We start from the raw sequence: 25,923 nt of genomic DNA on the forward strand, positions 1-25,923 counted from the left end.
ACATGCTATTTGAAAAAAGGAAAAGAGTTATATGTGATAACACTGTACTTTTTCACATTACTGAAGCAACAGACAGTAATAAAAATGTGCTTTTGTGATTTACAGCTAGTAAGTTAACTGAGTGTATACTGTCATGAAATAACAAAAAATTTAAAAAGTGAATAAAAATATAAGTCATGTTGAGGTATTATTTCAGTATTTTTGTTTTATGTCATTTTATATCTTGGCCTCTATATTGTTTTCAAGTTTTGCACAATTACTGACCACTTCAGTCACTGACAGAGATTATCAGTACAGCTATAATGACTTGTGATTATGAAATTAATTAGCTATATAAAATTCTTTAAGCAGGCCACAGAGTTCTGTCAGTATGTTCCTGAAACACATCGTTTAAGACAGTTGATTTTGAGATTGCTAATTTAAGGTCATTTTAGGTCTTTAGGTGGACATAGGGGGAAAAGGCCTTAAAACAATGCTAAACTGGGGAATTTTTTGTTTATTCTTTATGTTTTTATTATTGTTCTTGTTAATACATCTTTGTCTGTCTCTCATTTTCACCTAGAGCCAGCTTAAAATCAACAAGACCTCAGGAAGGTTTGAATCTGCTTTAAGTGACAGGGCTAAACCCAGCACCAATTCGCTGCACATATACAGTACAGAAATAATGGGATTTGTATCAATGTATCAAATGTATAAATGTGAAAATCCAACAGACAAAAAAAAATTCAAAGAAAAAAAAAGTTTAGCATAGGCTGTCTTCTGTTGTCCCCCCTTAAAAATATAGAAGAAACTGCAGAAAGGTTACTTTTAATTACACACATGTATCTTTTGGCTTTTGAAAAGCCACACACACAATATTCAAGGAAGAATGTATTTGTAGGTACAGACTCTACATCCGTTACTCAAAAAATAAATAGTTAATTATAAAAAGTTGTCATCAAATATACAAATAAAGACAAGATTCTTGGGAATTTCCCCATTGCATTATTTGCAATAATGATATTTTAAAAACTTTGATATAGGATTCCCCAAGAACGTATCTTTGAAAAAATACAAAGACAGCCTCTGAAATAGCAAAGCCCTGACTTTATATATTGTAAAAAAAATTCACGCCCTTCAAAGTACTCACTGTGCTATCTAATCTGCTGACCCATGGGTGCTTCTTTACCCAGACATTCAATCTAATCAGATTTAATTACTGAGGATGGAAACAAACGTTCAAAGTCTGACCGCCCTTAAGACAGCCTCTGTTTTTTTAAATCTTATTTTACCCCAGAGTGCAATTTCCCGAAGGCCGTCCTGGACCCAAAGCTCCAGGGATGCTCTAACAAGCTCCCGATTAGGGCTGGATTTGCAGCTTGCTGAGTTACTGTCAGATTGGCATAAAGAGTGCACATGGGACCAGTGCGAGTGAGGTTCTGAAGGCCTAAATTTGTGAGCCCTCCTCGCCTGCCAAGGATAATTGCTTAATGAAAGTGAACAGCGACCCAAATCCTGGCAGAGAGGGCAAATGAGAGCTCGAGGTCTGTTTGCAGGGAAAAGTGCTGCAGAGATCCTTGAGAGTTTACTGCCCTGCAGAATGAACACCCGTTTCACTAAGTAGCTGACAATGGTGCAACGTAACTGCATATGGTTCCTCCACCGTTTTTCACTGGAAGGTCTCGGCACCTGTTAGTTTAGGCAAACACAAACAAGCACCTTTTAAAAGGTTCAGATTGAAGAACATTTAATGTTGCATTTAACAGTTACAATGCAAAATGATGCAGTACTGCCATGCTTTATTTCTGTACAATCACATTTAATAGAGCTGGAGTCAGGACTTTATAACTATAGCCAAACCAGGCCACAAAAATGTATTTTTAACAGATTTTTCCCTCTAATGTAATTAATTATTCTAAGTAATGTGATTAGTTATGTAATTAGTTGTTTTCTTCTTTTATATATCAGCTGTATTTTTAAGAGTTACTGTACATGATTAGGAGTTCATTTTATTCGTATTCATCTCTAGGCATATGTGTGTGTATATACCTTTAAGTCCTAGGGTATTTAAAAATAACAGAGTAATAAATTGTTGGTATTTCAAGACATTTTTTCCTGGAAATTAATTCTCAAAGACTTTTGTATTTTCTCTATTTTCACAAGAGTAGATGTCCCAGCAGATTCGCTCCAAAATTTGACTCACAGAAAGTGCAAACAACCCAAAAGGTACCTCATGTCTGTGAAGGTTCTCAGTCATCCAGGTCATTGCAGTCTGAGGAGCTTTGAAATAAAAGTGTCTGGAATTCTTTATGTTTCCTTGAAGACGTTTCACTTCTCATCCAAGAAGCTTCTTCAGTTCTACGAGCAACTGGTGGAAAGTCCCAGATTTTAAGCCCTGTGGGAGTTTTCCCTGGAGGGTCTTGGAACCCCTGTTGATCCACTACCCAATCACACGAGCCAAGGCGTGAAAATGGGTGTAGGTCACAATCAGCCAAGGTTTCGGGTGAACCCAGCTTCCAGTTTGGATTCGGGAGACAGACACTATCTCTACTTTTAAGATTAGGCTTAAAACTTTCCTTTTTGCTAAAGCATATAGTTAGGGCTGGACCAGGTGACCCTGAATCCTCCCTTAGTTATGCTGCAATAGATGTAGGCTGCCGGGGGATTCCCATGATGCATTGAGTTTTTCCTTTCCAGTCACCCTTCTCGCTCACTATGTATTAACAGACCTCTCTGTATTGAATCATATCTGTTATTAACCTCTGTCTCTCTTCCACAGCATGTCTTTTATCCTGTCTTCCTTCTCTCACCCCAACCGGTCGCAGCAGATGGCCGCCCCTCCCTGAGCCTGGTTCTGCCGGAGGTTTCTTCCTGTTAAAAGGGAGTTTTTCCTTCCCACTGTTGCCAAAGTGCTTGCTCATAGGGGGTCATATGATTGTTGGGTTTTTCTCTGTATCTATGAAGCGCCTTGAGGCGACTTTTGTTGTGATTTGGCGCTATATAAATAAAATTGAATTGAATTGAATTGAATTGAACCCATTGTGAAACCTAGCCCCACCCTATCATGTGATTTACTGAGATCAAATGACCCAAGATGTGAGTGGGTGTAAAGGCACCTGGGAATGAATCTCATCTATAATCCAGTCTGGGAAGGGATCTCAAAATTGGATTATAGATGCCATCTATAACAGAGCAAATCAGCACAAACACCTCATACTGTGAAGCACGGTGGTGGTGCAGTCATTGAGTTGACCACGAATTCCTCTGTATACCAAAGTATTCTAGAGTAAAATGTGAGGCCATCTGTCCAATAGGTGAGCTTCGCTGGGGTCATCAACAGGACAACGATCGCAAGCACAACAGCATATTTGCAACAGGAGGACTGAAAAGGAAAAGAATCTGTTCTTCATTGGCTCAGTCAAGACATCAACTAGATTTAAATGCTGTGATAGGACCTTAAGAGAGGTGTGCATGCATGAATACACACAAACCTCAATGAACAGAAAAGATTAAAAACATTAAAAAGAAAAGAAGGTCAAAATCGCTCCCCAACGATGTGAGACACTGATAAAGTCATACAGAAAACAATTATTTGAAGTTTATCGAGCTGATAAAGGCGGTTGTACAAACTACTGAATCATGGGGTGCATTTAGTTTTTCACAGGACTGCAAAATCCAGTAAATTATTTCTTCGTTTTTCCACTGACTCTACTTTGTAGTCATTATGCAGATTATTTTCTCACACATGTTCAACATGGAGCTTCTTGGTGGATCAGAAATGCTGAACTTTCTTTAAAAAAACATTTATTTATTGGTTTTAACTGGTGCACCGTGAACATTTAAAAATAAATTAAATTAAATTAAATTAAATTAAATTAAATTAAAATTAAAATTAAAATTAAAATTAAAATTAAAATTAAAATTAAAATTAAATTAAATTAAATTAAATTAAATTAAATTAAATTAAATTAAATTAAAACCACAACAACAACAGAAACAACATAGTAATAGAAACAAAAACAAAGCAAACCATAACAGAAGGGAAGGACAGATATACAAATCAAGTTAGAGTTTCAGGCTGTTAAGCCCACAGTGTGCACGCTGCAGTTCTCCAGAAAGTTGTAGAATTTTGACCATATAGCCCAAAACTTGTCCAGTTTATTTCTTAATGTATAAGTTATTTTCTCCATAGATAGTATAGATGTCAGTCCATTAAGCCATTGAGATAGTCCACATATTTTTTGATTTTTCCAACACATAGCAATACAGCGCTTGGCTTCCAAAAGTCCAGTCGTTAACAGAGCTCTATTGTTTGCAGCAGGTACAAAATTATTCAGGTATATATCTAAAATACATATTTTAGGATGAAGTGGAATCACATCACCAATAATTTGACTCAACAGATTTATTACCTTTTCCTTCAAGATTTTCACATGTGGACACTCCCATATACAGTGAAATAAAGTGCCCCTGTCCACTCCACACTTAATACAGGTGTCTGGGACGTTTGAATTAAAATAATGCATTTTTGACGGAGTAAGATATTGTCTTGTTAACCATTTATATTGAAGTAGTTGAGATTGCACATTAATTGTCTGACTCTGGGCCAACGAGCATGATTTATACCACTCATCATCAGATATATCCATTTGCAAATCATTCCTCCAAGCCTCTAAAATAGACTGTGTTGATTCTTTGGAATTTTCCATAAATAATTTGTACAATGCAGAAACTTGGCCTCTCCCATTTAGATGCTTTATAACTGTGTTCTCTAGAGAGGAGTAGGTGGGGATTTCTAAGCTGTGTGGTTAAGATAAAATTTCTTAATTGAAGAAATTTAAAAAAAAATGTTTAACAGGAATAGAAAAAGTATTTCTAAGTTGTTCAAAAGACATAAGAGTATTACTCCTAAATGTATCAGACACTTTTCTTATACCTTGATCAAACCAAAATTTAAAACCTGCATCCGCCCTACCAGGAAGAAAGTTGTTATTTCCAAATATCGGAGTAAACCTAGACAGTTGTATCATTTCTCCCAAGTAGTTATGTATTTCAAACCAGATCATTATAGTGTTTTTAAAAGGGGTTCTTAGTTTGTTTATTTAGTGTCTTCCTGTCGGCTGAGTAAAGATATAAGTTAGGGGGGATTTTGACTTCTGTAGACTCCATAGAAACCCACATTGGAGTTTGCTCATTAACAAAATAAAACATTGCCGCTCTGATTTGAGCAGCCCAGATGTCGTGGTCTGCGGTGGGTGGCTGGAATTTCCATAAGGCTCCTGAACTTACCTGGGATCCGCCCCTGGGCAGGGCCAACTCCTCCAGCTCCTGCACACCTGGAGCCTATTGCAGGCAATCACGCCAGAGGGATTTAAACCACACGTTGATGTTCATTCACTGCCAGTTTGTCATCAACACATGTTGGTAACAGGCCCTTATACTTCAAGTTCTTGCTGTGATTTATCTTGTTAACAAGACTCTCTTGTGCTGCAGTTGTTGTATTCACCTTGGCTCACGCTCCACCTCTGGACTCAGGATACCAAGCACTCATTTTGAAAATCTCTCTGTGCCTCACCTGCCTGCCCTCCTGCCATTACACTCCATCTGAAGCCCCGGATCTCAGGTCAGCCTTTCCACGCCACTCAGCCTCCCCTGGATTCTCATCACCCCCCTCTCAACACACCATGTCCCCTACTGGAAGTAAGAATTGCTACTCTTACAACTTGCCACTTCAGAGCTGCCTCCACTACCTCCCTAACTCCACTATCTTCTCTCTTCAGTGTGACTGTTCCCTGCTCAGCTCCACTCTGCATCTCAGGTCCCGTTCCCTCACCCTAGCCACGTTTCCCAGGCCACGCCACATCAAACTCCACGTCTTATTGTTTGTTTTTTTTTGTCCTTGCTACGTTTTTTGCACTTAAGCCTAATAAATAATTGTCACATCATCTGCTGTTTCTGCACCTGAGTCCTGTTCAGTACAGGCCACTCGGCCCCGTGACACCAGAAGTACCACTTTAGATTTGGGAGTTGTTAAACCCCCTCTTTCATAAGGAAGGTATAATAATGAGATTTTGAGTCTTGGTCTTCTGTTATTCCAAATAAAGTTCAATTCAATTCAATTTTATTTATATAGCACCAAATCACAACAAAAGTTGCCTCAAGGCGCTCCATAGATACAGAGAAAAACCCAACAATCATATGACCCCCTATTAAGCAAGCACTTTGGCGACAGTGGGAAGGAAAAACTCCCTTTTAACAGGAAGAAACCTCCGGCAGAACCAGGCTCAGTAAGGGGCAGCCATCTGCTGCGACCGATTGGTGTGAGATAACAGAGACTTAGAGGAGAGAGACCTAATATTTAATAATCCACATTTCACTGTTTTACTCTTTAGTTCAGATGTGGATTCTGTATTGTTCTTGCTTTGTGATTGTTTATGTTTAAGTTGTTTACTGCTGGCTTTTAGCTTGTTTTGTCTGTCTGGGAGCTGACATAGTCTCTATGGATAAGAGGGGTTTATTTTTCGGCGGGGTAGCATCAGGAGAGAAGCTCCAGAGAGGCATGTTCCATGTTAAAAGCTAAAATGTAACCAAAGAGATTATGCTAAACAAACAAAACCTTTCAATTGTCCAACCCTATCTGTCCCCTCAACGGGTTGTATGTTTTCAATGTATCCTAATTATTTTGTCATAAAAATAAATCAAACAAATAACTTAAGCTGTGTGACAGCACCCTGCGTTTACACCGGGCTGTGAGCTGCCCTAAATCTACTTCCTTCACAAAGACAAAGCAAACTGTGTTTCACCTCTACCCTAGAAATAAATCTATGTAATATCTTGACAGGGGATTTCTAAAGATCACCCCGTAGTTCTTCAGCTGATACACCTGAGTTAGAAAACACTAACACTGCAATCCTTTCACTCGCCAGGGGCAGTCATGGAACGCAAGACTTGCGTCTCATCACTGTCTGCGTGCTTAATTTATACAAGCTTGTGTCTGTTGTGTGTGTACAAAGATAACAGAGTTATTCTCACAACCCAGAGCTGAGGTTCCCCTTTTCTATCTGTATGTTCTAGAAGAGAGGAAGCTGCTAGTTGGTAAATAAGTTTATCATCACAAAAGTTATTAGGTGAAAAGTCACGTAGACATTTGCTCAGTGATCCTAAAAGAATACATTTCATGTAGCTGATCACATATACACGATTTCGTTTGACATATCTGTATGTGTAAGCCTAAATTATAACCTCTTATTCTAAAAATCAAAAAGAAATCAAACATTTTCTACTCCTAAAATCTTCGCTAGTTTTCCCCAAAGCATATCTTTTCTTCAAAGTGTCCCGCAGTTTCCCTTTAAGTTTGGTATACAGCTTCTTATGAACACCGGCATTTTATCTTCTACACAGGATTTAGTTCATTTTAATCCTTTAACTTAAACCTGAAAATAACAATTTCTGCCTCAGTTTTACAATATCTAAATTATCAAAAAAAAAAAAAACAAACGTCAGAAAATGATCCTGAAACCCATTTCAAATTAAACCTTAAATCCCCCTTTTGTGACACATCTTATGTGTCACAAACTCAAAATGCTTCACCCGATCTTAGGAAATTAAAAGAAAAGGTTAGTCATATCATTTCTCCAAACACCTCAGCAATCCTCCTCTCAGATATATCTGCTCCGGCCCTGCAAACCTGTGTTTAAGGAATGAAATCAATTTAATCATCATGTCTAATCTTTTCAAACTCCTGGCTCCATCAACAGCCTGCATCCTTGGAACTTCCTAGAAACAAAACCTGTATGTTAACCTCAACTTCACATTTCATACTCAGTTTTCTCACTTATGATCCAATCTGTGTTATAAAAAAAAGAAAACTTAAAACAGAACAGTTATCAGTCATGTGTTTCTTCAGTTCATGGTAACATGAGTTATATCAAAAATGTTTTCCCTTTAGCATTCGGCATTATCCCAACAATATAATGTAATACCATAATCTAACCCCAGTCAATAAAACAGAAATTTTCTCAAAGCAAACATCAGCAACCCAAAATCAGCATCCCCAGAGTTAAGTCTTCCACTTCTCCTGCTCATGGCAAAAGCAAAACAAAGCAAAGCAAAGTATCCCCTTTCTCTTTCTGGCATGGTAAATTGTTTGTCCACATTTATTCATCCCAATCTTAGTCCGGTCACACCCATTCACTCACACTCATTCACACCAGGTATTGCTGATAGTGGAGACTCCCGCGCAAATAATCAGATTCTCCCCTCTCAGCAACATGAGCTCATTCATTTGTTTTACTTTTTTCTAGGAAAAAAGTTCTTTATGCTTTTGGACTGGATTGGCTCGCGGCAATCCTTTTAGACAGGGACTCCCAATCTGATCAGGTCCCCACAGGTAGCCTTCTCCTCCGCCCATTGTAATCTGGAAAAGGTCACCTTATGTTTGTTCTCCTGGAAATTTTACAGCGCTGTCAATTTCATCTTGCAGGCCTGCTTAAAACAAAAATGAGAAAAAAGAGAGCTGATTATTAGCTCATCAAAGCACAAAACAAAATCACCTGACAGGTTTTCTCTAAGTGCACTGTTACAAAAATAATGGGCCCCTCTTAGACATGTCCATGTTCAATAAAACTCCCTTTATTAAAATAAGAAAACAACACAAACCTAACCGACAGAAGCAACCCATCACTACAACAACAACCTCAAAAATCTTACACACAGAACATTTTCCTTATTAATCTATCCATATGTTGTTGGGATTAGAACTTCAGGGTCACCAAAGTTTTGCCCTACTTTGGCTTAACTAATACTTACATAGTCTGAAATCAGACTTAAATCACTCCATCTGTTCATTTTCCCCACATCATATTTCAGTGGCCTCAGGTTCTTCAGCATCCTGAGACTCTGAGGTCAACTGACCTAATTTCACCTGCTCAATACACAGAAAATCTTGTTAAAAACCACACAACTTGCACACCATCATCACTGAATTCTAAGTTTCTTTTCTAAAAACTACTACACACTAAGCGATTTGGACAAGATGATAAACAGACTCATATGCTCAACATGCTGACTAATTGTTAGGTTTTGTATTGTTGATTGTCATTTATGCTTAGAAATATCTACTTATATATGCTTAGAGGTGTATAATTAATTGTGTAGTGATAGGATGTGTGATCTTTAGCAGGCTGCAAAGGCTTGGTGTGCATTCCAGAGTGTTCTGGAATCCACACCTACATCCTGGGAGCATGGGAAGAGGTCGTACCTTGTTTTATTGTTTTATGGTAGGATAAACGTGGCTATATCTGTTTTAGGCTAAGTGCTAGACTTTCCAGACCAGTAGGTTTAGGGAAGTCATTTATGGGGTCACACTCTGACCACACACACACACACACACACAGGCAAGGTACTCTTTGTTTGTATGTAGACGTCGTATGTTAATGAACCTATGCATATTCATGTAACCTCAATAAAAGAGCAGTGTTACGGGGGAGCGGACGAGAGCAACTGGGGCCAAGCGAAGGAACGGCGTTTGTCCGGTTCTCTCCCGTGCACGAGAAACATGAAGAACTTTGCCTACTTCGTGTCTTGCTTTGCTGTGTAATTATATTGTCTTCAACGTTCCAGCGAATAGGTTCAAGCTACAAACCTATCATTAATTGGTCCTTCGATGCCGGATCCCTGGAATCGACATTCACCGAGGGGAGAAGAGACACACTGAAAGACTGACGTCAGCCAGGAAGTTCCTGTGGATTAACTGTCTGTCTTTCCTCCTCGATGAATGACGATCGGCGGGATCCGAGGCTGATATTACACGCTAAGCAACACCAAATAAGTTCCTAGAGCCCGACTCTATAACCGTGTGGTTGTGCAGTCTCCGCCACTTTGTGAGGCGTTGAGAAGTTCGCTACTTTGTGGAGCGATAACTGAGTTCCTCGCTGCTTTGTGGAGCGAGAAGTGAGTTCTCCGCCGCTTTGTGGGGCGTTGAGAAGTTCCGCGGGGTCCAGACTGTGCTGGACAATAGGCCTATTTTGTGTTGTTGTTGTGTTTGAGTGTGTTTGTGTGAGTGGGTGCGGAGCAGAACACGTGGTCTGTGACATAGGCTCTTGTTGTTATCATGGGTTCCTAAGCAACCAAGAGTGCGTCAGAGGGTGACAGACGTTTATGTTGGACTTCGCTCCTGGCAGCGCAAAGTATCTAGTATTAGTAGTATTTTTTTTTTTAAAGAGAGCGACGGCTCCTTAGCTGCGCGGGTACACGCGAGCACGGTCGCGCGGGTTTCACGCGAACCTGAGCCGTGCGGTTAATCGCAGGCTTATAAACAAAAGAGAGCGACGCCTATGCCGTGCGCGTTCACGCAGGCTGGGGAAAGTTAAAGGCCTATTTGTGTTGTTTGTATACGTCTGTGTCAGTTGTTAAAAGTAATCTGCATTAATCTTAGGGTTGCTCAAATTCGGTACAATGACATATGAGATGAAGTGATATAGGTAAATATTTTAACTAATTACGCGTATAGAGGCACTTGACCTGTCTGAAAAACTGTCATCCTAATATGAGCCATTGTTGAGATATAGAGCACACCTATGAAAACAACTAATATGCTGAACCCTGTATGAAGCATCTAAAACTACATGATGGAGAAGCTGAATTGAATGTGAAAGTGCAAGTCTTTGCCACTGTGGGGAAAAGCACGCAACCACTGTGTGAGGTTGCGTTGCGGTCTCTTCTGAGCTGATGAGCAAGCTACACATTATCAGATCGAGAGCTGTCTGAGAACTCATCAAAGAGAGGAAAGCAGAACTATGATAACTATGATAACTGGAGTGTGCAGCGTTTCCGTGAGTTCAGTTTCTTCTTTCAGATGCGCAGCAGTTTTCCTGACTCATGTGTGTAGCGTGTTCATAGCGTCAGCATCATGTTTTTGTTTATTTGTTTGGTTGGGTTGAAAAATAATTAAATAAACTTGTGATCATATTTATGGATCACCATGGCACATGCCATTGGCCAAATGATTTATTTACGCAGATGAAAAAAGTGAGTGTGAATGTGTCTGACGTCACAGTGTTTTTGTGCGCTGTGTAAAAGTAATTGCCTCTGATTGTGAGAGCGGTGATTCTGCAGGTCACCAGCTAAAAAAAAAGAGTACAAAAGAGACAAAATTTACATTGTAGATGAAAAATAATCATAGGAAAAAGGTTTTGTGTTGATCAGCCAAGAACAACTACAATCTCATTTTCTGCTTTTAAGAAAGGACTGTTCACAAAAACAGAGAGAGATATGTGTGTTGATTAAGCAGTGATGATAATAATGAAAATGTCTTAGTTTGTCACTTTCAGATGAAAAGCAGACCTGAATCAATTTTCCACATGCAGCGGTCGGAAGAAAGTTATAGTTTAACATCATTGGAAACGTTCAGGCCAAGTTTTTGGCTAACTTATTTACAGCTCCATGTGTCTCTCAAACTCACAAGCGAGCTCTCACTCCTCCCTGAAGACAAGGAATGCAGCTCCAAAGAGCAATAACATGGCAGATAAAGAGACAGCAGCAGAGTCCTGAGCAAAGACTCCCGAGCAAAGACTCCCAGCAAGCAGCAGCAGTGTGGACAAACAGCATCAGAGAAGAAGAGCAAACCCATCATCCTGCCTGATTGGATGAATGGCACTGTGTTTCCAACAAGCTGCAAATTCACTGTGCATGTGAAAAGAAATTTTGAGGAGAACTGAGGAGACTGTTGGAGTTTGACATTTGAAGATGAAGAACTTTGCCTACTTCGTGTCTTGCTTTGCTGTGTAATTATATTGTCTTCAACATTCCAGCGAATAGGTTCAAGCTACAAACCTATCACTAATCTTCATGAGCTCTCTTGTATTCTAAGTTTAATGCATTTTCTATTTGTGTGTGTGGTTGTGTATATGTTTCTTTTTGTGGTGTTTCAGACTCCTTCACAATTTTCCACTTAAACAGTCAGTTTTCTCTTTCCCAAATTTGCTAACCCAAATTTTGATTCCCCTCCTTAAATAACAGCATTCCTTGTCCTCAGCCAGAAGTTAGGGCCCACTTGTCAGGTTTATGGAGACATGGCGCTGTGAATAGTTCAACCAGAAAGAGAGGGAGTGTTTTCTCTCTTTGGCTCATCACTGGTCATTGTTAATGACATTTCCCCCTCCACCTCAGCCCAGCGGCTTTACCCTTGAAGTCCCGTCTTCCTCACTTCATCTCACCAGTGAGTCTGAGCTCACAGGGACTGAGGCCGAGTAATCGTGACTGTGCCTGCCTTAGGTTGTCCCAGGGTTTCGAGGTGGGATCTTACCCGTCATGGGCTATCCAGCCTTCCATACTCGCCTGATACAGGGGCCAAGTGGGCAGGGGTGCTATGAGGGGAGGGGACACACTCTGGCTCTGGAAATTAAAGGAGTGTAAGCTGCTTTCTTCATTGCATGTGTATATTAAACTATCTCACTTCTGATTCTTTCCAACAATAATTTCACATGTAACAATTTGTGTACGTGTGTTTTCTATTCATGAATGCAATTGTCAGTTATTTTCTCTTCTTTATTTTACTTTTTTTTTTTATCTGTTTGTTTGTGACGTGGTGGACGTCTCTAAACCATCATGAGTTCAGGCTTCAATTTCAACCCAATTCTGTTAATCCATCCTTTTCCCGCTGTTCTCATGTTTTCAGGTTGAGGAGAGTCCCTGGTATTGACACACTAAAACATACAATTAATATCATTTTCATTTCTTTTCTTAAAACATTCAGTCTCTAATTCCTCTGTTTTCATGTTGCAACGTCTCACACCAGCTCACAAGCTATAATCAGACTTCCCGTTTGACACACACACTCTGCAGTTTGTCTACACAAACACTTCTCTCTCAGACTTCCTCTGTTCACACACTCTCCTATGAGTTATTATTACTTATTTATTATTTTGTACAAATCACACAGAATCATTCAAATCGAGTACTCACAACATTCACACACTTAGAATCACTCAAAATACATTTTCCTACGAGTATTTTATCAAACCTGCTTTTTAGGCTCAGAAAGAGGAAGTAGACAACACCCAGTTGAGAAATAAACCCATATGGGACAATTCTCCCCATCTTAGACAAAATGTGACCTTAAATGTCCGTTTCTAAGTCATGTTCTTCTCTACACACAACTCTTGGCCTCCAGGGCATAAAATTTTGAACATAATCTTTTACTTTACCAGAGCTAGACCTAATCTAAATCCTGTCTCATTCACTGCTGAAGTTCTAGTTCAATGAACACATGTGTCGCAGTTTAAAATTAAAAGAAGTAACGCACACCCAAGAACTGTGTGTGGGTGTTAATGTCTGTGTCCCTTCAAACGAAGAAAAGGTGAACATATATGGTGAGTTTTCCTCAATTTACACAAAATATGACATTAAATATTCTTTTCTAATTCCTGTTCTTCTTTAAACACAATGAATGACCTCCAGGTCATAACCTTTGGACTTATAACTCTGATATAAGTCCGCACAGCGCACCAAGCACAGAGAAAATTCAACCTCAGTGCTCCTCAAAATTCAGAAACTGTTTCTGTCATTTATCTGCCCAAGAACTTCATCACATGGACCTCGCCGGGTCCAGTAATCTTCAGCACATGTATATCACTGCAGCCAGTGATGATTTAAAAACAGTTTCTTGTCTCAGTTTACCCAGCATTCACTTATCGGATGGACCGCCGATCCATCCATATCAACACAATTGTGTGTCCACATGTACACAACTTATTCTTCACTTGTATCACAGCACATCTAGTAATATCTTCAGAATTACTTCAAATTGGTAAACATTGATTTTTCTTTAAAATCACAGCTGACTCGATTCTCTGAAATCCTGAGTCAGTTAAACACCTTGCTCAACTCAAGGTGTCCTTTTCTAGGACTCCCTCGTCCAAGCTCACTCTTTTCACCCCGGCATCTCCACCGGAATGTTACGAGATCTTCCACTCTTACTTGGTGAAAGAAGGTAACTTCGTAAGGTCTCTCCATGGTCTCACAGTTGCAAACAACCTGCGCATTCAGAAGATCCCCTTCCCACTGTAATTCAATTCTCATAGAACCAAAAGTAAGCATATTATTTCCCTAGTCAAAAGTGAAACCGTTCCTCACACAGTAATTCTTAATCCAACCTTAAAATGAAACCAACAGCCTTCGTGTTTTGAAACTAAAAAGAGGAAGGAACAGCGCCCAATTTTAAATGTGCATGTTGTTACTCAACAACACACACACAGACACACCCCCAGGGCAATTCTTCCTGGATCATTTATCAACATTCAAGCCAACACAGTCCGCATTGGTTATTCTTCTGGACCTCAGCGGATCCACCAAATTTATGTAAGTATATCAACCATTCACCGATTTATTTCTTTTCCTCAGACCACGCCAGATCTGTTAATATCAACAACGCTGCAAACTCAGAATTGTAGGGGAGACCGGGGATAGTTGTAACATTTTTGACATTTCTGTCTGTAAATTAGAGCTCTTTTAAGGTAGTGGATTCAAAATGTAATGCAAAGTATTTACATGTCTCTGCTTTTAAATAGTGCAGCTATTTTCTCTGCAGAACAATTACCCATTGCATGATATGGTCTCAAACACAAAGAGTGAAATGTTACAATTAACCCCATAGTCTGGGTTAGTTGTAACATATCCTGGGGTAAAATGTAACACAATGAAATAAGGGTACTGACAAAACATTAACATGTAATCTTTGTTTATTCAACACATGAATGCACTTAGAGCCATTTATGTAGCTGTGTGTGTGTGTGACAGAATGCAGAAATCTAGCTTTTGAACATATGTCAACCCCCCAAAAAAGACAAATTATGGAATTTTCTGCAACTGAATATTTCATTAATTTTGGTTGGAGTTTGGCCTCATTGGCTCAGTGGGCATTATAACCCACAACTCTTGCACCAATTTTGAACATAACAATGAAGCTGAAAAAATGTAGTTGTTCACCAGCACCACCGCTTTTTATCATGGCTTACCTTGGTGTGGTTTGCAAAGTGCTTCAGAAAGATGAGGAAATCTGTTTCTTGCATCCATCCTGATTTATTTCCACTACCACTACTTCCTACTGGTCCATCTCTGACACAGTGGTCTGCATAATGTATGTGTGGGAACACAAACAGTGGAGGAATTGTGTTGCCAATGGCATTAACCACATATACAAAAGCGACCAGTGAACCTCTCTCTGCTGATGTCATTGCCCCAACTTGCTTAATATAAGTTAAAGTAATAGTGTGGTAAGTTGTAACATCTGCATTATTGTTACAACTAACCCAGACTGTTGCTGTTACAACTGACCCGGACTCCTATAGCCATGAACTAGCTAACATTACAGCCAACGGCTAAAACATTAGCACTAAAGACCTACACAGAATATATCCCCATAGACATACAAATAACATAATTTAAGTTTGATGAGTTTAACTGCAAAGCAGATAATACTATTAGAAATTGAAATAAAGTAGAAAAACTGTTATGTTTCATGTTAAATTGTCTGTGTTTGACAAAATGTGCTGATTTTTCACATGTGATAGCAGAACTGAATTGGGCATGCACAGGATGAGTCACATCATTTGAAACTTAGCCCTGATTGGAGAAATTGGAAGTGTTACAACTGACCCACGTTACAACTATCCCCGGTCTCCCCTACAGCTGATTCTTCCCTTCAGACCACGCCGGATCTGTTACTTCAGCACAATAAACACTGATTTTCCTTCAAAATCAGTTTACCAAGAGCCACAAAACCATTTCTGACTCGATTTTCTGAAATTCTGTCACTTAAACATCCTGACAGCACCAGGTGTTTTCTGTCGGACTTCCTCGTCCGAAATTACTCTTTTTACTCAGAGTCTCAGAAAGGGGAAGTGGCCGCACCCAAATGTTAACTATGCACTTTCTCAACCCGAAAAAGAGACAGAAATCGTACATCACAGTTAATCGTACATCTTGTACATCTTTAATAGCTATAAGCAGACATAGAACTTCTCTTTTCTATAACATCTTCCATACAAGGTAATAAACTTCAAGCCCTCAGGACCTCTGGGGCTAATTATAGACTCTGGTCATCTGTTGCCAAGTAGAGTAAAATATAGTAAGACACCAAATGAGTTAAAGCCTCAGGCCTGACACATTCCTAGATTATATGTGTTATATGTATTGTAAGCATGCATTGCAATTATCCTTCTATGTTCTAGTTTCCCTCAGCATGTATCACCTGGACAGTCACGCCAGTGAAGCTTAAGACCCTTAATGAACTGAACATCAACTCGAAATAAGCACAAATATGCAATGTGTATGAAATACTTCTAACCGTACTTGTAATAAAAGTTAACATAATGGACATCTTCAATAAACAACTTTAATGCAATATCAATACTGTGAGAAATATTATTAGATGGAATAATGCTGTAAAGAATGTTATCAATGCAGTTATAATGATGCAGATTATATGGCAGCAATAAAATAATTTCTATATCTCCACACCTACTAGTATAAAAAACAATTTTCTCCTCCTTACATAAAGCAACACTTTGGTGGACTTGCTCTCTGCCTAAAATCATGACCGTCTTGAAAAATCTACTTCAGGTTCATGTGGGGGATATATCCCAGCTGTAAGAGTGTGAGATGCAGTGCACACCCTGCAGTTGATGCTAGTGGGTCACTAGTTTATTGCTGTGCACTCTCCCTCTAGCATCTGCAGGAAAAAAAAATCTCAGTGGGTCCGGAAAGTGATTTTAAAAAGATTTTAACAACAATCGGAAACACGTAACAAAGAAGGAAAGTTGGATCAGGTGGCTCTGACCTGTCCCAGAAGTTATGCTGCCTCAGGCTGCTGATGTCCTTCCCATGATGCACTAAGCATTTCATCTACACCTCCCATATGTTTTACTACTTCATGTTATTAACTTTCTCCCCCAGAGTGGGAACGTTCCTCTTCTTTTTCCTCTCACCCACACCCCTGGTCCCTGATTATGATGGAGGTTTCTTCCTGTTAAAGGGGAGTTCTTCTTTTCCACTGTTACCAAGCCCTGCTCAGTGGGGGGGTCATCAGATTGTTGCGGTTTTCTCTCTATTTGTAGGGTATTTATCTTACAATATAAATTGCCTTGAGGCAGCTATTGTTGTAAATTGGTGCTATTATACAGAAAACCAAATTGAAACTGAATTTCTTGTAGCACACGTGAGTACCATGCTTTGGCACCAACAGTTGCAAGGTTTACACATGCATCCTGGGATGAATTTTGGTGCTTCTTGGAGACGTTGTTTTGTACTGAAAAATTGTTCTTTTTCTGACATTTCTTTAGTTTTAGTTGAAAATTGTAATTATTCCTTTCCTAGTAATAGAACGACTTATTTAAAATAATTGGACTATTTGAAAAATTTATCTTACAGACCCAGAAACAGCCATGACCTTCTGTCTAAATGTCTTAAAGAACTATTTTAGGACATGTGAAAAACTGGCAAAAAATCTTGAAACCTTGAATCTATTTTTTTAAGGATTTGAAAAAGTGATAAAAACATCTGTTCATCAGTAAAAACAGATAAGGGTTCTCTAAAGCTCAAATATTTGCTTGTCCAACTAATGTTGACATTATTTATTTTTCTTCAATTTCCATTGGATTTATGTAGCCACATGCTTTGTAATATAACACCAATAAGGAAAATCTGACTTTAGATGAAAAAAGGCGAATCTGCAGCTCCTCTGATTTTAAGAGGGATGTATATTATCAATTTCAGCACATTCTTTAGCTGCTGTTCACTCTCATTACCTTCATAGTGTTTTCAGCTGTAGCGGTAAGCTGTAATTAGAAAGAAATAAGAAAATAAAATCTGCTCAGTGATAAATAAATAAATAAATAAATAAATAAATAAATAAATAAATAAATAAATAAATAAATAACAAACAGAATTAGGAAGTCTTTGGTAAATAGTGGAGCAAAAATCAACCCTTATGTATTTTATACTGGGCCTTGTCACATTCTCTTGGTCTGAAACAAGTTGTTGTTGCGCCTCTCCCTTTACAGACTTCCTTCTGTTTGAACAGTAGAAAGTGGGTAAAGCAGCTGGGTGGAGCTTCTTTGCTTCTGTGTGCCTGAGATAAACATATTCCCTTACAGTTAATATTCTACAGAGCCAAGAGTGGAAACACTGAAACTCTGGAGTGTTTAGAGCTGTCTACAGCTGAGGCTCACATGGCTGTATACACAGCTTCAAATGAAATTTCGACCATGTTTGAATTCAAATATTCACCATTGTATGCATTTTTATATTTTAGAATATACTGACAAGCACAATAGTTTCACCATAGAGGTTTTATATTGTGGTGTTCACAACACAGTGACAAGGAGAAAGCACAACAGCTAACTTCTTCTGCGTCAGCTGCTTATGAATTGGCCCTTTGATTCTCTGGATTCACATGGTTATCAGCTGCTATGAGTGGAGTCATTGTGTTGATTCAGTCTGAGAGTGCGACCTTTGTGAGCGTCGAGCAGTGCAGGGCTGTTTTTATTGTCGCAGCAAAGCAGACATGATGATGAACAGGCAGAGGAAGCTGCTGAATTTGCCCAGGAGCACAAGCACACACAGGTACAGACTGAATATACGTGTGCTGAGAGAGTTCAGGGGCATCTTCTCGGGCGTGTTTTCTTTGGTTTCATCTTTCTACATCTATTCTTTCTTTGTTTTGTCTCTTTGTTCCTTCTGTTCTTAGCTGCTTTTGTGTCTTTCTCCTTTCAGGAGGTTTGTATCTCTCCCTGTGATCTGTGGGTTTTGTATGTCTTTGTGCTCATTTCACATTAACATTTTGGATGCTTTATCTCTTTCTAGGAAATTTTGGTAGGCCTTCGGTTTGGTATGCCTTTTCAGTTATCTAACTATAAATAATAATGATTATGCTAACCAGTACTGGACATGGAGATGGACAGGAGCATGCCCAGAGGGGGGCGTAAAATATGATTGGTTCCTACTTATGCCCTGCTCAAGGAATGCTTTTGGACTAGAGTACTGCTAAATGTGCAGTATCCAGTGCCCACTAGATGACAGCATAGATCATTTAGTTAGGTTATTTTACTGAACTACAGATTTAACGTACTTCAGTATTCTGCATCTACTTCTCTAAAATTTGGATGCAAATGTTATACTTTATACCCCATAAAATTTAATTTAAAGCTGTAGCTAGTAATTTATAATTTGCACATTTGAAAGTAAAAAACTCTAATAATTAATTATGATGTATATAAGTAGTATTTACATTAATGAATCCAATATTAAGGAGGATTATGGCTTTTACTCACCCGCTTCTTTCACCACTTTGCAAAACAGTGTTGTTCACATGTATCATAACACAATTTGTGGGAGTGTAAAGGGCCGCATATGAGCTCAGAAATCATGACCAGTGTTTGACATACCGGTTTCGTTCTCTTGATATTAAATAGTGTTATTCTTCACCCCACCCCGGAAAAAAACCCGCAGGATGTGGTAGGATGGGTTAGTTTCGATTATGCATGTACATCCGTCTCCCCCGTACTTTGAGGTGATGTGTTCGAGTTCATTTGGAAGGGAAACGTGGATTAAAAAAAAAAAAAAAAGAAAAGAAAAAAAACATCGGATAAATACTTGGCTGAGAATCGGGACAGTTTCAGGACAACACGGTGTACATTAAACACTGTATCATAAAATTCTTTACCATTTAAGGGGGAACATGTTTGTTGTGTTTTCATTAAGAAGTCAAAAGTCCTTTCAGTCACCACTTTTATTTTCCGATAACACTTGAAGGCAGCATCAGGAAACCAGTTAATCAAGACGAGCAAGTTGTTGTTGTTGCCTGAACGTCAAATATGGCTACTAAACTTTTTCACCCTCCTTAACAAACAAAAGTCAGCTGACTGTCGATCTAAGGTGTTACACAAACAGGTGTGGCTCACAATGTGGAGAAATGAAAACGAAACTTAACATTTGTGACCGGGCAGTTTAATTACCGAGTGGGTATGTAGTTATTTCAGCAGGTCCACTCGAGGCGTGGTATTGGGAGCTTGTTAATTTCTACAACAGCTGGATTGCGGGCTTCAGATCCATCCTGTTCTTGTTTCCTTTGCGCAGATAAAGGTGAGACCTCTGCGAGGACCTGAACACAACACACAGAGAAGAAGAAGATGTCTGAGGCAAGGTAAGGCGGCTCATGGTGCACGGAAAACTTTTAGAGTGCATGTACTGAAATACATATATGTACTGATTAAGTGACAGACTAGAACAAAACACGGAAAAAACGTTTTTAACGACACACCCAGCGACTTTTGTAAGAATCGTTGGAGGAACAGGCCCACTTTACTTCTACGTATCTACTCTTTCACTTTAATAAGCTTCAGTTCCGGTTACATCCAAGTTTTCATGTTAGATTTAATTTTAAAAACTTGTGATGGGACTGCTGGTTTTTACACTAAAACGTGTCTCTTTGTTAGCAGTTAGACTTTTAGCCTTTTCATATTTTAATCTTTTTAAACCTAAAAAATGAACAAATATGCAATGTCCACTCCCCAAAAAACATATCTTTGCTTTTTTCTTTCTTTCAATCACAATGACTCCTTACATAAACGTTTGGAGGGGCTATAGAAAAACTTTATACAGAGATGTATTAAAGGACAAAGTCTGTGGTTAAGTCATAAACACTGCAACTGTAACAGACATGATACATGAGCACTGTTGCATTAATATTAACAATCTGATCATGAGTGTGCTACTAATTAATATCCCAGGTGTTTTTCTACTAACCATTGAGGCCTGAACAAAATACCTCTAGAGCAAAATGACTTAGTCACATTAATGTTACCTGCTTATGCATGTCTGAAGTCGGGCTTTATAATAAGTAATAAAAGTCCCATCAGGACAGGAATTGGGTGACTAATATTCAAGTTTAAATACATTTGAAACGGATGAAGCACAATATACACAGTACACAGCCAAAGAAGAAGAGCTATATCTTCTGTTGGTGTACAGCAACAGCACCATTTTATTAAAACCTGTCCTAATAACTCAATTTACTGACCCATAGCCTTTTGTAATTTGGCGCCATCTAGTGGTTATATTATAAAAAACAGCTAGTAAAATACAAAATAGGGACTTTCAGGCCTTTGTTGGTACAAAACCAGTTTGTGTATCTGAGCTAACAAAAGTCCACAACCGGGAGACTCTTTGTTAATCAAACAATGACAAACCTTTGCTGAGGTTTAGTTGCATGTTATTTAAATCTCTGTAATATTAGTGCATCTTTAGAATAAAAACAAGAACTAGAACAATAGAGACAATATAACAAACCCCAACTGTGTAATAGTATACCTACTAAAAATGGTTCAAAAAGCTTTCAAGTACTTAAATTACAAAACAAACATAGAAATGTTTAAAGGGTACATTAATACCAAATCTGTCATGTCTGTCCCGTCAGTTGTTACAGACGGGACAGACATGACTGAGGGATAGGAAAGGGAGAAAGAAAGATGAAGGAAAAGAAAAACAGAAGGGAAGAGGGATAGTGCGAAAGGGAACTTAAAAAGAGAAAGACAATCCTGTGAGATGTTAGCCCAAGATTAAACAAAGATTCTTCCACAAATTGAATTTTTGGTACAAAATCTCTAATATTAGCTATTGTGGACCAAGTGCCTACCCACTTAGCACTACTAGCAAAATAAAATCTGAAGTATTTTTTGGTTTGTGTTGGACTCTGTGCTGTGCTGTACATTTTAAATAAAAGTGTTTAAACTATTAAAGTTGTTCTGTAGTGCACTTTTTACTGAGCTCTGCGACCGAGCTGTCATGTACAAGTTTTGTTTGAATTCCCCTAGAAACCTCACAAACAGATGATGCTTTGTGTTACAGAAAGGAGCTACAGGAGGCCTTGTGCCGCTACACCACAGACACCCTCACCTACATCCACACAGTGAGAGCATTCTGTGAGATGTTCTCTAAATGGATGCTCTGGAGAGACACCGAGGTAGAAATGATGAGCGATATCAAAGATAGACTTGAAGCACTTGACCTAAACATCAACCATGTTACTAAGTCAGAGGAAAAAGGTAAAGCCTTTGTGGAGTATATGAAGAGCAAGGTGACTGTGAATGTAGACAGCAAGCGTGCAGAGCTGGAGAATGAGCTGGTCGAAGTAATGAAGGACACTGCAAGTGGCCTGGAGAGTCTCAGCAGCTTCCTGGATGCAGTGGAGAAGCTGGCAGTGACCTCGCTGCATGTGTTCACGGAGAACCAGGTGTTACACCTTCCAGAAGGGATCAGTCCTGAGTATGTTCAGGCTGTCATCTTGGCTGCACGAGGAATCTGTCCTCTGCTGCTGGAGTTTAAAAGAGACGACAACGCCTTCTTCCTTCCCAAACTCCAGAATATGGAAGTGCTGGCATATCAGCTGGACAGATACATACAGATCTCCAAGACAATCTGTGAGAAGTTGGACAAAAGGTAAACAAATAAATAATATACAAAATATTAAGGATTTTTTCACATTAAGTATCATCTATTGTATAAAATAAGTTGACCTGCGTTCTTCACAGCTGCTTCAGTGACTTTGGTCTGAAGATGGCTGTAGAAACTGTGGTTGATCTTGATGTGGATTTGTCTGAGGATGACATACAGAGAATGCTTGATCACGTAAATCAGCTTGATGAGATCAGGTAAGTTTTTCTGTTCCAAAATATGTGTCAGCACAGAGCTTGTTTTGTTTGTTTGTTTTTCATCTCAGGGGTCAGATACTGCTGGTGTCCTACAGGCCTGCATAAGATGTCCTTTGATGTTGGTGCTGTGCCGTAGACATTGCCGCTGCAGTGAGACCAGTTTCACTCATAGTGCATCAGGGGTCTTGAACTCCAGGCCTCGAGGGCCGGTGTCCTGCAGGTTTTAGATCTCACTTTGGGCCAACACACCTGAATCAAATGATTAGTTCATTAGCAGGCCTCCGGAGAACTTCAAGACAAGTTGAGGAGATAATTTTGCCATTTAAATCAGCTGTGTTGGATCAAGGACACATCTAAAACCTGCAAGACCCTGCCCCTCGAGGCTTGGAGTTCGAGACCCCTGATAAACATGCTTGCCTGGACACTACACTATACAAAAAAACAATGTAGCTTCTGAATCTGAAAAGTGAAGCCAGTGTAGATGTTTCTTAACCTCCTAGGACCTGGCGTCCACATATGTGGAGATCACATTTTGGGTTGTCTAGACCAAAATACAAAATTTTGCTCCACAAGGTCCTAATATCCACTTACGAGGACATTATACTGCCACTGCTCTATCAAAATTTAAAACGAATGTCCTCATATGTGGATCTCATTTCTCTCAGAAACAAAAATCAGGTAAAAAAAAAAATCAGGTAATTCTTTGTTTTTACATTCATCAGGTCCCAATCAGCCCAAATAGCAAAGAGAAATTAAAAATGCATGACTTGAAAGAGTTTGGGTCGTAGGAGGTTAAACCTTTAGTCTTGTTCATGGGCTGCACGGAGGACTTTTATCCCTGCAACCAAAAAAATGTTTTGCAGGACACATGACATGTTTTTGTTGGTCATGTAGCCTTAAAAGCTAAACCTAAATATTGTTAATATTGCAATAACATGCTGACATTTTAAAATGTGTCACCCCACTAATTCTTTTTAAATTTCTTCTCTCAGGATGAACGAGCAGTTCCGAATGGTGTTCTTGTTCCAGGAGGAACCGTGCCATGGGTTCATTAGTGAGTTTGACAAGCGACAGCCCACCATGCTGCAGTTTCTAAAGGAGCTGGAGGAGACAGCTGTTCAGTTAGACAAAATGAATATGGGGGCAAAGATTTCCAGTGTGGCAGGCAGCTCCGTGGGGGCAGTTGGAGGTGTGCTGTCCATTGTTGGTTTGGCATTAATTCCTTTCACAGCAGGAGTTTCTCTAGCTTTGACAATGACTGGAGTCGGGCTGGGAATCACCAGTGGAGTCAACAGCGTTGTGACCACTGCAACAGAGGTTGGAGTAAATGCTACACAACGAAAGAAAGCCTCTGAAGTCTTCAAGAACTTTATGGAGGATGTACAGAGTCTCCAGAGTTGTCTGGAGGAGGTTACCAGTCAAACCATCGCCAAACTGGACGCACTTGACATAAATATGGTTGTGGGAGTTGGCAAGATTGCAGCTAACGCTGGTACTATTGGAAAGGGTATTGATGCACTTGTTGATGCCGCTTCTACTGTTAAGGTGTTACAAACTGAAGAGCTGCTCATGAGTGCTGGGAAAGTTGTGGCTCAAGAAGGACAAGCGTTACGTAATGCACCCAGGGTTGCTTCAGATATCCCAGATATTGGTCAGGCAGCAGCCAAAGGGACCCTTGCACTCTCCAAGTCAGCAAGAGCAGGTCTCATTGCAGTTAATGCTCTCTTCCTCGGCATGGATATTTTCTTCATCTGTAAAGACAGCATCAGTCTGGCTAAAGGCAGCGAGACTGAAGTCTCACAATTCATCAGAGCCAGAGCTGCACTTTGGCGTTCAGAGATCGACTCATGGCAGAAGATGCATGACTCTCTGAATGAAGGTTTGCCAACATCAGAAAAAAAGAAGGCTGTCCTGGAGACTCCAATTTATCTGGAGATGGAGGTGAAGAAAGCAGAAAGGGTAGAACCATCTGCTGAATGATTAAAAAAACTGCAATGAAACAGTCGTAAATTACTGATCACTGAAGTGCTCGACTCGTGCTAACTGAAAAATGATCAGATCATAGAGCTGTTTTATGTGGAAAATGTTTGAAAGCAATCCTCAGACTGTAGGTCTTTTCAGTAACAGCACGCAGCGAGGCATCCTCATGCTGTAATTACATTAATTGCCAATAAGTCAACTGAAAAAAATGTATATTCTAGAGTTGTGATTACTGCAATATAAAGTATCAGAGAAAATATCTGTCAATTCAAAATTTGAATAATATATGTGATTTGTACATAATTCTGCTGAACATTTTATTTGCACAGTCAAATATAAAACCGTATTAATAACATTATTTAATCAAGTATGCAATAAAATAAAAGATAATTACTTCCAGATATAGACTTTTTTTCTGTAATATAGTTCTTTTATTACACAGTAATTACACAAAGTTCTGGTGCATAGATTTTAGAACAGATGAAATATTCTTGTACCAGTCTGACCAGTCTGCTGTGTGTGTACTGCACTGGTAATTTAACAGCAGCAGCACTAATCACATGTAATGATCATAATGTAAATGTAGTCTGTTTCTTTTTGTATAAATACTTGTATCCTTAAAACTTTATATATCAACAGAGGGAAAATTTAACTTATCCAATGAAATGTGTTAATATCCAGAATTGTTTTTTGTGAATATAATTAAAAAGCTATGCCTGTGGTTGATGATAGGCAGCAGATACGAGATGAAAACTGTAAAACAAAATAAAAAAATAGATGTTGTAGTTTTTCTTGTTTAAGAATCAATATTTTACATAAAAATAGAATTTAAATTGTTGTCAGAACATTTAGTCAGACTCTCTGGTAATGTGATAAACATGGATACCTTTTCCAGTGGCCTCTTACACATTTGCAAGCTTCACTTATAAAACATGTGACAGCTGTAATTACAGTTTCAAAGGTAACTATATGATGATGATGATGAAATCTTCCAGATGAAGCAAAACAAAATTCCCACAACTGTGATGCTCTTAATTTTATTGCTACAGTATTTAACAAGGTCATTGTTGGTATATGTGCATATTGTCCTTAAAGTAAAACAAACAGACAAATAAATGTACAAGTAAAACCTACTTTTAGTCAGTAATTTGATGTGACAGTTGAAAATGTAAATTCCAACAACCCAAAACTCAGCAGTAATTGTTCTTGCTGAGCGTGGTGCTGAGATAAAAGTACAAGGAAAAACAGAGTGAACAGA

At 39.0% G+C, this 25,923-nt stretch overlaps 1 protein-coding gene across 4 annotated transcripts; it reads left to right on the top strand.

Annotated features, from left to right (window-relative positions):
• The first annotated feature begins 14,239 nt into the window (after positions 1 to 14,239).
• apol (apolipoprotein L) lies at positions 14,240 to 25,450 on the top strand. 4 transcript variants are annotated; one of them, XM_085157444.1, is made up of 5 exons: positions 14,240 to 14,337; positions 20,113 to 20,179; positions 21,883 to 22,473; positions 22,566 to 22,685; positions 23,678 to 25,450. In XM_085157444.1, exons 2-5 carry the CDS (start codon positions 20,166 to 20,168, stop codon positions 24,663 to 24,665), a joined length of 1,713 nt encoding a protein of 570 aa, XP_085013570.1. In that variant the 5' UTR covers positions 14,240 to 14,337; positions 20,113 to 20,165; the 3' UTR covers positions 24,666 to 25,450. The 4 variants fall into 4 exon arrangements, with proteins under 4 accessions (XP_085013570.1, XP_085013568.1, XP_085013569.1 ...); XM_085157442.1 differs by lacking the exon at positions 14,240 to 14,337 and adding an exon at positions 18,173 to 18,600; XM_085157443.1 differs by lacking the exon at positions 14,240 to 14,337 and adding an exon at positions 19,257 to 19,926.
• Positions 25,451 to 25,923: the final 473 nt, after the last annotated feature.

This window comes from Neolamprologus multifasciatus, chromosome 4 (genome assembly GCF_963576455.1).
Source record: "Neolamprologus multifasciatus chromosome 4, fNeoMul1.2, whole genome shotgun sequence".
NCBI classification, from domain to species: Eukaryota; Metazoa; Chordata; class Actinopteri; order Cichliformes; family Cichlidae; genus Neolamprologus; species Neolamprologus multifasciatus.

Bases quoted from the DNA above. Each gene is read 5' to 3' on its own strand.
- apol (XM_085157444.1), top strand. The intron at 22,474-22,565 runs GTAAACAAATAA...CGTTCTTCACAG, and splicing joins TGTGAGAAGTTGGACAAAAG to CTGCTTCAGTGACTTTGGTC. The intron at 22,686-23,677 runs GTAAGTTTTTCT...TTCTTCTCTCAG, and splicing joins AATCAGCTTGATGAGATCAG to GATGAACGAGCAGTTCCGAA.